The sequence below is a fragment of the Periplaneta americana genome, chromosome 7 (genome assembly GCF_040183065.1).
Source record: "Periplaneta americana isolate PAMFEO1 chromosome 7, P.americana_PAMFEO1_priV1, whole genome shotgun sequence".
NCBI lineage: Eukaryota > Metazoa > Arthropoda > Insecta > Blattodea > Blattidae > Periplaneta > Periplaneta americana.
In genome coordinates, this window is record NC_091123.1 from 31,446,161 (window position 1) to 31,461,357 (window position 15,197).

Consider the following 15,197-nt stretch of genomic DNA (forward strand, 5'->3'; position numbering starts at 1 on the left):
AGGTTGTAAGAGCCATTTTTGTCATTTTTAAGTCGTTTTCAAAACAGTTATATGTGTGAAGCCCAGTAACCTACAAAAGTCATATATTGAAATTCAAAGTGGAAGTAGGTCCTGCGAATAAACAGAAAAAAATTAAATAATCATTAAGACAAAAATAATTGAACCACGCAAAAACTATTAGTCACAGGTTACCGAAGTGGATGATTTGAATGGAGAAAAATGTTTTATGTCTCTCTTTAAAAATGTTGTTCTGTGTACTTATAACTTTTGTTGTTTAGACTCTTCACTTATCATACAAAAGATACATAATACGTATATTTCCAAAGCCGCATAACTGTGGCTTTGTGATGTTATCAGAAACATCTTAAAGAGAAAAACAACAAAAGAATCTCAATTAAAATATTATGACTAAGCTTCCTTATAACCCAGGCCATCAGGGGTGTAGTTATGCTAAGGTGGGCCAGGGCATCGCCTTGGTACTTTTTTCTGCAACTGGAGAGCACTCTGCTTCTTTATTTCTACTTTTAAAATAATAATTGTCTTACTTCCTTCTTATTGAACTTTATATTTTATAATTGTAAGTATGGATTAGTAGTAAATAGCAGAAGATTACTAAATAATAATAATAATAATAATAATAATAATAATAATAACTTACTTCTGATTGAGGTTCTGGCTGATGTGTATACAGTATCTATTTTATCAGGCAGTACATCTCACTACTAAATCTGAAAGTTAGAATTTATAAAACAGTTATATTACCGGTTGTTCTGTATGGTTGTGAAACTTGGACTCTAACTCTGAGAGAGGAACATAGGTTAAGGGTGTTTGAGAATAAGGTGCTTAGAAAAATATTTGGGGCTAAGCGGGATGAAGTTACAGGAGAATGGAGAAAGTTACACAACACAGAACTGCACGCATTATATTCTTCACCTAACATAATTAGGAACATAAAATCCAGACGTTTGAGATGGGCAGGGCATGTAGCACGTATGGGCGAATCCAGAAATGGATATAGAGTGTTAGTTGGGAGACCGGAGGGAAAAAGACCTTTAGGGAGTCCGAGACTGTAGATGGGAGCATAATATTAAAATGGATTTGAGGGAGGTGGGGTATGATGATAGAGACTGGATTAATCTTGCACAGGATAGGGACCGATGGCAGGCTTATGTTAGGGCGGCAATGAACCTTCGAGTTCCTTAAAAGCCATTTGTAAGTAAGTAAGTACATCTCACTTGACGGTATATGTTAGAGGAAGAACAATTGTTTGTATGCCTCTGAAGTCTGATTAATGGAATATGTAGCTAATCGGCGATGTATGCATTGGAGGGGGAAAGGAACTGGCCACCCTACCCCATTATCCCCTGGCCTAATTGCCTTATGAGTAATGCCTTATTGGTGTTACTTATGAGGTTCGAATCTATCTTCGGACAGTTGATTAAACAATAATAATAATAATAATACAGTACCTATTTACCTGTGCGCTTAAGTCTACAAAAGTTACAATATCCTATCCTTTTCCTAAACCCTCCTTCCTCGGTCGGCAGTATTCTGGAAATTTTTCCTGTTCAGTTTATTTTCTTTGGTGAGTTTAAGTCTCTGTGACTGTGATTCTAATTTACTGAGCGATTACAGTAGGTTAAAACGGAAAGCTCTTGTTTTGATGATATATCATTCAACGTAAATTCATATTTAAATCATCTTGAAAAATATGATTATTAATTGTACGGATTCACATACCAAGAAAGTCAGTTATAAAATACTTTTTTTTTTTTTCGAAATAATTAAGTACATATGGATACTGTAAATATCTTTGACGTATTACATAATGGAGTATGTAGACCTTTGTCCTGCAATGTTCGAACATGAGAGAGGCAACCAAGACATTACATACAAACTTCGTCTTATTTCATATGAAAAACTCATTGCTGAATTCCTTAAGCGATTAAAACATGAAGGAGAGGGAGTAAAGGACAGCGAATATTTTTGTAACAAGGTGGAACAAACATGATAGGCCTCCTCCTACATAGCGAACATCGGCGAATATAGAACTTTGCCATACTCGATAAATTTGAATCGAACATAGTGCCTGTAATGCACGACGCTAGTACCGGTATTTAGCCTACTACTGTCCATGAAAGTCAAAATCATACTGCTCCCCCTAAAACGCAGTTGCTGTAAATACGCAATTTGTAATGACTATTTAATCAATTAAAACATGAACATTGTTAGTTTATATATGTGATGAGAGAAGCTGTGATGTAATTTCTATGAAAAAGTTGTGAGCTAAATACAGTATACTGGTAGGCTAATTAGTTAAAGTAATGAATAATTTGAATTTGTAGTGTTTGAAACAAGCTCGATTTTCTAGTGTCAACAAAATTAACCTGCAGATTATTAATAAATGCAAATAATAAGCTTTGCCTTACATTTGTTCTATGATGCTAGTTTTTGGAAACACTGTAGGCCTGTACCTTCTCTGACAGGTATATCTTAACTTACTGGAACGAAATATTACTAGATAAGCATTCTTTAGGAATAAGCAGTATTACCTACATTGTAGTCTAGAGAAAGATACCAAGCATATGGTTTCCATTATTCTGTTTTAAGAAAATAACGTCCACACCTGTGGAGTAATGGTCAGCATGTCTGGCTGCGAACCCAGGTGGCCCGGGTTCGAATCCCAGTTGGGGCAAGTTACCTGGTTGAGGTTTTCTCCGGGGTTTTCCCTCAACCCGATACGAGCAAACGCTGGGTAACTTTCGGTGCTGGACCCCCAGACTCATTTCACTGGCATTATCACCTTCATATCATTCAGACGCTAAATAACCTAGATGCTGATACAGCGTCGTAAAATAACCCAATAAAAAAAAGAAAATAACTGCAAGAAAGTAAGCAGAATGTGCACAGAATTTAAGTTAAACTTAATTGAAAATTTAGCAAGTTGATGAAACCAGTCGGTTTTCCAACAGCAATTCAAATTTTTTGGCTATTACTCAAAACCAAAGGACCCAATCTTTAACAATGATGATGACGACGACTCTGACGATAGTAATATAAATGATTGATTAAATTTCAAACTTACTAGTGTTAATTATACAAGCACATGTGGCTTACAGCTGTTTCAGTGTATACTGTACACCATCATCAGAACACCGAAACAGCTGTAACCCACACGTGCTTATATAATTAACACTAGTAAGTTTCCCATTTAATCAATAATTTATATTTAAGTGTTAAAAGTAGTGTATGCAAGATTCAAGATGGATAGTAATATACTTTCACCTGTAAAGAAACTCCTAGGTACAGTTTATTGTACATAGTGAGAAATATTTAGACATTGAATTTAAGATACTTTGTACATATCCTTGCTTCTGATACTTGTGTTCGAAAAAATTCAAATTTTTAACCTTAGGCTATATTATCTCCTACGAGAAATATACTCTTGCATACATATTTCCCTGACAGCTTAAATTCTGATTACCCTATCATCTCTAAATCCAAAATTATTCTATTATCAATACAGTACCTTATATATTTTGAATATTAAGCGTGCAACTTTCCTTGTCACTAATACTTGTCAGAGCCTTATTTGCAGAGTTTGGATTTCATTACTCTAATAGTTACCGGTACCGGTACTGTTAACTGCGCAGCCAGTATATTTAAACTTTTTGAATGAATATTTATTAACTGCGAATTGGTATCGAAAAAGATAAATAAATATAAGAAAGAATGTTGTTGTCTAGTGCCTTGCATCTGGCAATGAAGCCATTAGCAGATATAAGAAAGAATAAAAATAGACTAAAAATCGAAACACTAATGAATACGATACATACTGGTATCTAAATACTGTACTTATGTGTACAGATCTAAATATTTAGCAAGTCTAAATAGAAAACTTTGCTGTCGTGGCCCATCCTTTAAGGAACAATCCCAGTGTTTGCCGGGAAAGAAATATAAATAGATCACATTCGCAACCAGTTTCTGAGGCATTGCTGACTTCTCTACAGGTACAGTTAGACAAAGAACCTCCTAAGGCGCTCAAATACAGTTTATTTCGTAATAAATTTAACAATATCTTGCAGAACTCTCATGTGAAACTTAATAGACAAGATCTTAAAAAATATATATTAATGAGGATAACAGAACTAGTTATTGGTTCACTACCAGTAACTTAAAGAAAAGAAAAACAAAATAAATACGGTACGTAAATTAAATACTGTACACATGTATATATGACAAAACTAGTCATTCGATCTCTATTACAATAAATAGCAATATGCATTCTGAATTAATGTACCGATAACAAGCATGACGAGTTGGGAGTGTGTAATCAAAACACATTTCGTCAAACTCCAGCTATACTCTACATACCACTAACCTGTTTCCAATGTTTTGATTAATCCGAGCTTTACTTATTTGTGTGTTCATTTTATGGTTCATAGCAGTAGAGTGTAATAGAAACAACACAACACAAGTACTGTAACATTAAACTTCACACTTTGTATCACACAACCGCCATTCTCAGATTCATCCTAGAATAATTGCTGTTCCCTACAAATGAAATGAATACTGTACAGTAGATAGAAAGATATACTGGTAAAAACGCACACTTCAAGAAGACAGTCAAATGGTAACTTAACATTAAATTATGAAGATATTTTCTATATCATTTAATTAATTAAACATTTGATACATCATTTGCTATTTATAACATACCCGGTATTATGAAAAAATTTAGTGTCATATTTTTATGTGTGAATTATGTTCATCTCTGAAATGTTTTTGTGTTCTTTATAGAGTTTTGAATAGTGTTAATAATAATAATAATAATAATAATAATAATAATAATAAAGTAGCAATCAAACTGGACATAATCACTAGATACGAGAACAAAAGAACATGTAAAATTATCAATGTAGCTTGTCATACAACAAAAATATGACACAAAAAGCTAAAAATCACTCTTGTTGTTCAGTCAATTGTTCGAAGACAGGTCTAAACCTCACAAACGATACCAACAAGGCACCACTTATGAGGCAACTAGGCCAGGAGATAATAGGGTAAGGCGGCCAGTTCCTTTCCACCTCAAAAGTTACTTAAGTAGCCTATAAGAATTCAAGTATAAAATCCCGAAGAATATAATATACCGGTATCCTAAATCTATTCATGTTATCAGTAACCAATTACATCTAAAGGACTCAAAAATATGATTGACAAATAGAGATAATAATGGATCAGTTGTTCCGGAAGAGCAGACCTGTAGGTGATTTCTGTGAATTTCCACAAGATTTTGGAGCCATTGTTTATGTCTGAACAAATCCAATCATGGTTTTCATGAGTTTACATTATTATTATTATTATTATTATTACTGCTACTACTACTACTACTACTACTACTACTACTACTACTGTTATTATTATTTTAGACTTTTTTTTTATAAAAAGAGAAGTTATTACGGAAAAACAATAAAGTATTGACCATATACAGTACAAAACTGACTAAATATATGGGTATGCTGAACTCCATCCTACGAACTCTCATTAAACAATCGTAATTTCAAGGAGGTTAATGTATTGATTTATATTGTATTGTATTTATTAACATTCCATGGTATTCATACATTGCTTACAGCTAGAATATGGAACAAGTCAAAAAACTTAATACTTAATGTAGATGACAACTGCCACTTTCCAATAAAATTACTTGTTAATTTACAATATATAATCGTATTACCTACCCTTAGTGAATTTATAACCGTTGTAATTAACATAACATTTTAAAATAATAAAGTAAGCAATTTGATAAAGTCGTTCTTTTTATTTCCAGATGAAATCACGGCTAGTTTCCGTCGCTTTGGACCCCTGGTTGTGGATTGGCCCCACAAAGCTGAGAGCAAGTCCTATTTCCCTCCCAAGGGATACGCCTTCCTGTTATTTCAGGTAAAGTACCGATAACTATTACTGTACTGTTTCTGTATACACATTATACTGTAATATCAAAAGATTTCAAAGTTTAAGTTCCTATTTTTTGTGGGTGATTATTATTAACGTATTCTTTGACAAATCTATCTAAATTGTGATTCACTGGTTGGGTGACTGGTTAGTTTCAATATTTCCCAATATCATTGATCTTCCTGTAATCTGCTAGTCTGGCAGTGTGGAATTTCAAATTTAAGATTGAGACCTACTACTACTACTACTACTGCTACTACTACTACTACTACTACTACTACTACAACCACCACCACCACCACCACCACTACCACCACCACTGCTATTACTACTACTATTACGACTATGGTGCCATCGACCGGGTATACTTTACACAAGGGGGGTAACTTTACACATTTCTAGAAAAAATCTTTAGAAGGCACACATTACAGACAATGTGCAGCAACTCCGCGGAACTGATTCTATGTGACAACAGCACATATGTGTAGTAGACTGAAGTGTGTGCCATTATTAAAGCTGTTATACACCATTTTTCTGGAAATGTGTAAAGTTACCCCCTTGTGTAAAGTATACCCGGTCGACGGTACTAGCATTCTTATAAGATTTTAGTATATTAAATTGACCCATTGTGTGTTCCGTCTATAGAAATTGTACAAGGAATCCAGAGATTAATATGTATAGATCAGCTTATTTCAAATCCTCAAAACCAGCAGGTAAATGTATCTCATCCCATGATGGAACAGAATATCAGAAGAAGTTGACTCTTTCTTTTGATAATCGGTTATATATGGATTCATCAATGATACTCATGACTAGTTGGTGTCTCTCCAGATGGCAGTGACTTATCAGTACCCCTTCTTTCATTACTCTGAGTTCAGCACTTAGAAGGCAACCTATAGAATATTGTGGTGCAATAGGGAAGTCTAAAGTCTCTTTTTGGGCAAAACGTCAACCTTTTCGATGACTGTGACACCAATGTGTTCAGGAAACCACATGAAATGGGGATATCATTGGTCAGAAGTCAGTACTATAAATTATAATTGTAGCCGAAGATGATGAAAATCCTAGATAAATTTTTATATGTGCGAGAAATGACTGGTATATTTTGCTTGACGACCTGTTTTGGGGATAAGTTCTTTTATATATTATAAATTTCTAATATGGGATCCTACATTGCTTGAATAAATACCGTTACCTTGTAACTTGTGGAGAAAGAACAACAGAGAGATGTTTATTTTTATCATGAGTGCGCTGATGAATAGGAAGGCTCGGGAGGGAAGGGAATTCACTCCTTCCCAAGAGAGAATTAATGCACCCCGAAGATAATTAATTATAATGATGATATAGTATAGTTATTTGTAAAGATCAGTAATAATGGTAACACCCATACATACTGTCAGTTAAATCACTTACGTTTACTTTAGAACTATACCAGTACCACATCTCTGTCTCGAATGTACAGGAGATCTCGAAAATGAGTTCTAAGGTAAATGAAGATGCAACAAGCCTTTATTTCTGAACTCTTATTATTTTAGTACGTTTTGGATATTTTCTATTTGAACTTAACGTACTGTTACATGTTAACCGAATACATGGTGTCTGGGATGAACACTACAGTGACGAAGCTCTTAAGAGGCTTTTGAGGCTTAGCCTACCCAGAAAATTTGAGTTATTATACCTAGTAACAGTAGGCCTATAAGTTCGTAATAGCGATGTATCATAACACTTGATTGCACTCCGATCCTTCCATAAGTTATATTAAGTTCACTGTTGGTAGTCATCCCAGTATGCAGAGTTCAGTGAGAGGCTTGTGACTGGAAGCCTCTAAAGGCATGGCTACGATCTTGACTTGCAAGCTTGAGAGGGGACCAAGGAGTGCATATCGATTCGCTACATGGACGATATGCGGCGGCTAGCCTCTACTTTGAGCTGTATTGGTGTGTTGAATTTAGTTTAATCAAAAGTGCATGTGTATGTGTGTGTTACATATTAATTTTGTGCAAAATGGTTCATACTGAGAGAACATTGAGGTCATTGTTTGTAGAATTAAAAGAGAAACCGTTTTCAAGTTGGACGTATGAAACAAAATGTGCTTATAAAGATAGGAGATCTACACCACATTTACATATTAAAATAGCGGATGGAGGAAGACAAAATAGAAATTTTCAATTTTCATGGTATAAGAAATATTCTTGACTAACAGGGTACTCTGAGATAAATAAGTTATGTTGTTTTATCTGTATTCTGTTTGGGGGTGAAAATGAATGGTCATCATCTCCTTGTGGGGTCGGTGTCACAAAAAAATTTTGATAGAAAAGCCGATAAACATCTGTTCTATAAAAAGATATAAGATTTTTTCAGCCTACCCAGTATTTACACCTTAGCTACAGTACCAATGAGTAAACTTTATAACTCAGTAACATATTTATCAAAATGTTGTTGCTGTGAAAGACAGAAGAACTCACCAATTTTTATGGTGGCAACACCTTAATTCTATTCCTCGTGATTTTCATTAGATGGTCATTTATTGATAAATTTTATATTAGCGATCAGGATAGGGGCCAATGCGAGGGCGGCAGTGAACCTCCAGGTTCTCTAAAAGCCATAAGTAAGTTTATGATAGCGATATTGTTATTCCATTCATTGACATGTCTGCGTTGATACATCTGTCGAGCCACACAAGGTGCACATGTGGAGATTTACCGATCACCATAAAAATTTGGTGAGTTCCTCTGCATTTTGCAGCAAACGACATTTTGATAAAATTGTTGGTTATTGAGTTATGAAACTTTCTTATCTGTAGTGTTCATCCCAGACACTCTGTATATTAGTACTACATTTTAAATCCTCTGTTTACAGGTAAGTAGCAAAATTGACTGAAGTCATAAAAACTGAATTAATTAAATGTATACAATATTGCATATAAAATTGCATTCTAGAGTGAAGAGCACATTTCTTATTAAATTTATTTTTGGTTCAAAAATATTACATTATGTGTGCATACTTAAAAAAAAATTAGCGAAAATGTTGTTCTTTTGAGTTTATTACTTGGATTATTAATAGGTTTTTTTTTAACTGGAAGTCAATTGACCCTTGTAGATATCTTGTGGAGAATAACTGTCCATTTTGTGTATGATCTTTTACTTTGCATCAAAGGTCAGGATCTAGTCTTCAGTAACGGTAGTTAGTTAATAATACATATGGAATAAAATTATTTTAATGACGAAATCGGTTCTGCAATATTTAATGAAATAATGTAAAAATTTTCCGATAGACACTATGTTTGGTAATCACTGCAATTATGTGTTGTTTTCAGGATGAGAGCTCAGTGCAGCAACTGATAGATGCCTGCATCCAGGATGACGACAAACTCTATCTGTGTGTCTCCTCTCCGACAATAAAAGATAAGCCTGTACAGATTCGACCCTGGCGACTCTCTGATGCTGACTTTGTGCTAGACGCTTCCATGCCTCTGGACCCACGCAAAACAGTATTTGTGGGTGGAGTACCACGCCCTCTGAAAGCAGGTCAGTCTGCCACTTCCATGCACTGCTCTGAACACTGGTATTCATGACATGACCCCTAACTAAACAAACCTGCAGGTTATGTGCGCTTCAGTTGACAGATATGCAGCAGAAAAGAAGATTGTTGACTCTAGAGGTACTGGTAGCTGGCTTACGACTGCAGACCCAAGTTCAAATCTAGGCAATGGCAGAGTTATGTTTGTGGTGGAAAGCCAAGGTTGTGAGGGTTTTCTCGGTGTTCTCCCATTTTCCCCTCGTATTACATCAGCATCTCCACAATTCCTTTTCATTATCATCTCCGTCTCGAAAAATAAGGCATCATCTGTACTGTTCTCCAACCAGGAGATCAACCGTGAAAGGAATGTGCTTACTATTGCCTCATCTATTGGAACGAAGTAGATAAATAATATTACCGTTATAACGCCAGTTTAAAAACCATGCGCTCTCCTGCATATGTTATTTCCTGTATGAAGAGATTAAAAGACCAGGAGATTAACCGTGATCTAATTTTGTAACTAGGGTAGTATCAATATGTCTGTATCAATGTTATGGTTTGTGCTGTGAGAGCTATATATTATTTTAATATACCGAAGTACATATGATATTTCCATGCAGATATTCTGCGTCATCATACAATGAAAGAGTAATGGAACGGAGAAAAATTCTCTCCGGCGCCGGGTTTTGAACCCGGGTTTTCAGCTCTATGTGCTGATGCTTTATCCACTAAGCCACACTGGATACAACCCCGGCGCCGGACAGAATCGTGATTTAAGACGGCGCTTATTCCGTCGGATCCCTGCCAACTAGTCACTCATAACGAGTGCACCTCAGCACATGTGTGGACTTCGGTCCTACGTTCATAGACATCTGTGACGTAGTGCAGAGGGCGGCCACTAGAGGGAACCCAAGAGTTGGAGCTTAATCTGAGACGATTCTGTCTGGCGCCGGGATTGTATCCGGTGTGGCTTAGTGGATAAAGCATCAGCACGTAGAGCTGAAAACCTGGGTTCAAATCCCAGCGCCGGAGAGAATTTTTCTCCGTTCCATTACTCTTTCATCGTATGATGACGCAGAATATCTGCATGGAAATATCATATGTACTTCGGTACATTAAAATAATATATAAAAAAATTGTGGTTTAGGCAACTCTGACACTGAGCAACTCAAATATCCCCAACCTCATAAGTGATAATTGATTAAATGGCGATCTTACTCGTGTTAATTATGTAAGCATGTGCGGCTTACAGCTGTTTCGGTGATATTCGACACAATCCTCAGAGCCTACTAGATCTCGGCGCTATCTCAATTTCGCTGCCTGTTGTGTGGGTGCATTCGTGTGATGAAGAGTTGTGTCAAATAGTGTGTGTGTTCTGAAATTGATCTGTGTGTTGAGAATTTGATTGGGGTGTGTTTTAGTGTGTCTGTATATTTCATATTGTTCTAGTGTGTTGAGTTTTTGGTTTTTGGGTTGTATGTGTAGCATTTCCATGTCTGTATTTATGTTATTGTATGTGTGGTTAGCATTAGTTTATATTCAAGTGTTAAAAGTAGTGTACGAAAGATTCAACATGGATTGTCAAGGCTCATAAGCCACTGTCAGGAGGGAAGATAAACAACTTGTTGGCAGTAGTATACAAAAATTCAGTCTGATTGTAGAGCATACCGGTAGTTCATAATACATTTATTTATGCACCGGTACTAGAAATACGAGTAGTACCTTGCTATACACACTGTGGTTTTAAATTGAGGCTAATGACTGCCACGGCAGCTCAGTGCTAGCCTGTTGAGGCTTATAAGCCAGAGAACCTGGGCTCAAATCCCGATTTATCCATTATAACTTATGTTGGGTAAGCTTGTAGTTTAGGCAACATTGGATACTCCAGTTCCCCTGTGACATCCCAACAATTCTCCATTATCATCATCCATTAGGAGTGCAATGTATATCCACCACCTGTAGTGCACTTGGATGGTCTGTGACGAATTAAGTGGACTATAACCTATTGTATTGTATTGTATTGTATTTATTAATATTCCATGGTATTCATATATTGCTTACAGCTAGAATATGGAACAAGTCAAAAAACTTAATATTATTATAAAATCTTAATTTATAGTCACAGTCTAGATGAAACATACAGGGTGCTCTAAAATTCGCCTTACAAACTTCTAGGGCTTGTTAAGGGGATTGAGTAGATAATAGTTTGAATTGGAACCCATGTCCGGAAACGTACCGTTTCCGTGCTACAGCCGTTTGAAAGCAAGCACTGCCTGAATGTACGTCACGTGTCTCAACAAGTAATAGCTTCGCGATTCGTCCGCCTGCAGCGTTACATGATGAAGGCTGCTTACGTCAGATCATGTGATGTCAATTGACGTTTATCCTAGCTCTCTGTTCAGCATGATGGCGCACTTCCTCACTTTTCACTTGCTGTTCGGGAACATCTGGACCGAAAGGACAAAAACAGTTTAAGTTGAACTGTAAACAAAAGTGTTTGTGACAAATGATTCAGTTTCCATTTTGTTTCTTTGGTTATTAATGAGTTGAATTGTAAAACAAGTGATGTACTGGGTCACGCCTCATAATAAAATTAATTACTTATAAAAGTGGTCGCGTTAAAAACATGTTTTCAAACGGCTGTACCACGGAAACGGTACGTTTCCAGACATGGGTTCCAATTCAAAATATTATCTACTCAGTCCCCTTAACAAGTCCTAGAAGTCTGTAAGGGGAATTTTAGAGCACTCTGTATACAGACGAGATTTACAATATAGTCTACTAGTACAACACAAAGTTTTATAAATGTAATTTTCATCTTACGATGTTTGGTGACATATATACGTCCGTTGATGTGACATATTAATGAATTTAAATACTATTATAGTCACAATCATGCCATGGTATGAAAGAAAAATTTCACAACCTCGAGTGGGAATCGAACCTGTGACTTCTTGTTTTCCGGTCAGGCGCAGTGCTGACTAGATCAGACGCTATGGACAGTACTCTATAATAGAGTCGCCAGTATGAAAGGATAATTCCAAGCCTTTGGCGTGAGACGAACTCGATAGCTCAGTGGTAGAGTGCCTGACCGGAAAACAGGAAGTCGCAGGTTCGATTCCTGCTCGAGGTTGTGAAATTTTTCTTTCATACCATGGCATGATTGTAACTATAATAGCATTTAAATTCATTACAAAGTTTTAGTATCAATTTCATGAAGTGTTATTGAATGTCATGAATTCACCTACAGAATAGAAGGCGTGAGAAATTAGGTACTTCTTTAATTTGGCCCTAAATAATTTTATGTTTTGAGTTTCATTTTTTATATCGATAGAGAGGCTATTAAAAATGTTTACTGCCATATAACGCACTCCTTTTTGATGGCACAATAGACTTGCCAATGGAGTATGAAAGTCATTTTTTTGCGTGTATTTATGCTATGAACTGTTGAATTGGTTATAAAGTTTTCACAATTACATACGAGGAAGATTATTAATGAAAAGATATACTGACAAGCCATGGGCATTATTTGTAGTTTTTTAAAAATAGTCCTACACGATTCCCTAGATTTGGCACCTACTATTATTCTAATTACTCTTTTTTGTAATAGAAATATACTGTTACTATCTGTGGAATTTCCCCAGAATATTATTCCAAAACTCATTACCGAGTGGAAGTATGCAAAGTATATTGTTTTTAAGGTACTGATATTTACTATCTTTTGCATAGATCTAATAGCAAAACAAGCTGAATTTAGTTTGGGGGTAATGAACCACTCTCTGGAGTCAGAGAGAATAACGACAAAAGTTAAAGGTCCTGCCATTGAGGGAAGAGGGAGAGAAATGAGGGCTAACTTAATTAAAAATGTTATTGAATAACCATGTAGAGGTGATATGAGTTAAACTGTGTATGACTTATTTGTTTAGTATTAACATGGAATATGTTTACAAGTTCCATACTTAATACTGATTGACGCATCTCTGTCACTAGTGGAGTTGGCGATGATAATGGACCGTTTATATGGAGGCGTGTGCTATGCTGGTATTGACACTGACCCGGAGTTGAAGTATCCGAAAGGAGCTGGTCGAGTAGCATTCAGCAACCAACAGAGCTACATTGCTGCTATCAGTGCTCGATTCGTGCAGCTGCAACATGGTGACATAGACAAGAGGGTGAGTCGAGGAAATGGATTAGTTATGTGTGTGGCATCATATTGTGAAACACTGTATGTAACAATTATGGTCAAACATTTACAGATAACTACTTTGCAGCAATTACTTTCACAGAATATGCAATTCGTAGGAAGTCGTCCTCTGTAGTCTAGTGGTTACCACACTTACCACTAGCATGATTTCGAACCCGGACAAGAGCGATAAAAATCCGAAATCCTTAGCACGTCTTTTTTTGTACTGTATCAAACATCCCAGTTTCCCCTAAACTTCTAGAATACAATCAGGAACAACAATCTGAAATTAAATGTCTCTTTCTTTTAATATGTCTAACAGGGGCGGCTTTTGGGGTAGTGCCAGTGTGCCATGGCACCGCCATTGAAATAAACAAAAAATAATATCCTAAAAAGCAGTTGTAATAGTTTATTTCTACACTTTTATTCGTATTTCATCTGAACGAGCGAGCGCACAGATCGGGACGCACTCTTGCAGCGTTTTCCCGAACTTTTGAGTCACTTCTGTGTGGCACTCCTTACGTCCATATAACCCTGTACAAAGGGCTACTGATTCTAGTTTATATACGTTTCTTATGGCAGACTTTGAGCCGAATTCAGTTTGACTCAGTAGTTAATATTCCGCCCTCTAGAGCACAGTAATGCAGAAATTTCGCTAGATGGCAGGGTTGTTGGAGACATTAGGAAGGGAACCATGAACCGCAGACTTGCACGAAAACACAAGTTAAAGTTCCGCGCCAAATGTTAATGTAGTGTTGCCAATTCAAAACTAATGCACATAACTTGGATTTGAATGTGTAAAGTATTATCCGTTTAACTATATTGAATGCAGAGATAGTCATGGTTCTTTTTAGAAAGATAATTTTTTTTTTTTTTTCATATTATGTAACACTGTTTGTTAATGTTGTGTAATATTTGTTTTATTTCGCGGCAACTAAATATCGCTACACTGTTTCTATAGTATTGATGCTTTTGTTAATGATACATGAGATGTGTTATTCAGGCCGCTGCCTTGGATTCATCGGCCTGTTCAATGAAATGCAAACGTGTTCGTTTATTATTTATATCACTGTTTATCTCGTGTGTTTTTGCCAGTAATTTTATTAGTTATAAAATTTATTTGTATTTGACTAACAGTACTGTGAAAGTTTTGCATTATCTGTATCTGTAAATTTCGTTATTAGTTTCGGAAATGTTATTGTAACTGTTATTAGATGCATTAACTATACACCTGGTAAAATAGCTGGTTTAATTAATGTGTTTTATTTAACATAATGCAAACGTGAGCTGCGATTATCAGTTTCTCTAGGGTAATTTGCGTAAGACCTTTTTCCATTTTTGGCACCACCACCAGAATGCCTCACCGGCCGCCACTGATGTCTAATCTAAACTAGTCCATATTTGTGTATTTAGCTTGAAAAGGATTTTTACCTTTGTCATTAAATTATTTATTTATTATTTTTTCCTGGGAATTAGGATTTATTTATTTTTTTTATTATTACTTAGCTGAGCAGAGCATAGGTTATTATGAAACTAAGAA

General features: G+C 35.8%; 1 protein-coding gene across 1 annotated transcript in view; it reads left to right on the forward strand.

Annotated features, from left to right (window-relative positions):
- orb2 overlaps positions 1-15,197 on the forward strand; it is a 689,208-nt gene that overhangs the window by 659,720 nt on the left and 14,291 nt on the right. The window contains exons 4-6 of the mRNA XM_069830537.1: positions 5,831-5,943; positions 9,272-9,482; positions 13,465-13,646. Coding sequence (XP_069686638.1) covers positions 5,831-5,943; positions 9,272-9,482; positions 13,465-13,646 — 506 coding nt within the window. The remainder of the gene's footprint in view (positions 1-5,830; positions 5,944-9,271; positions 9,483-13,464; positions 13,647-15,197) is intronic.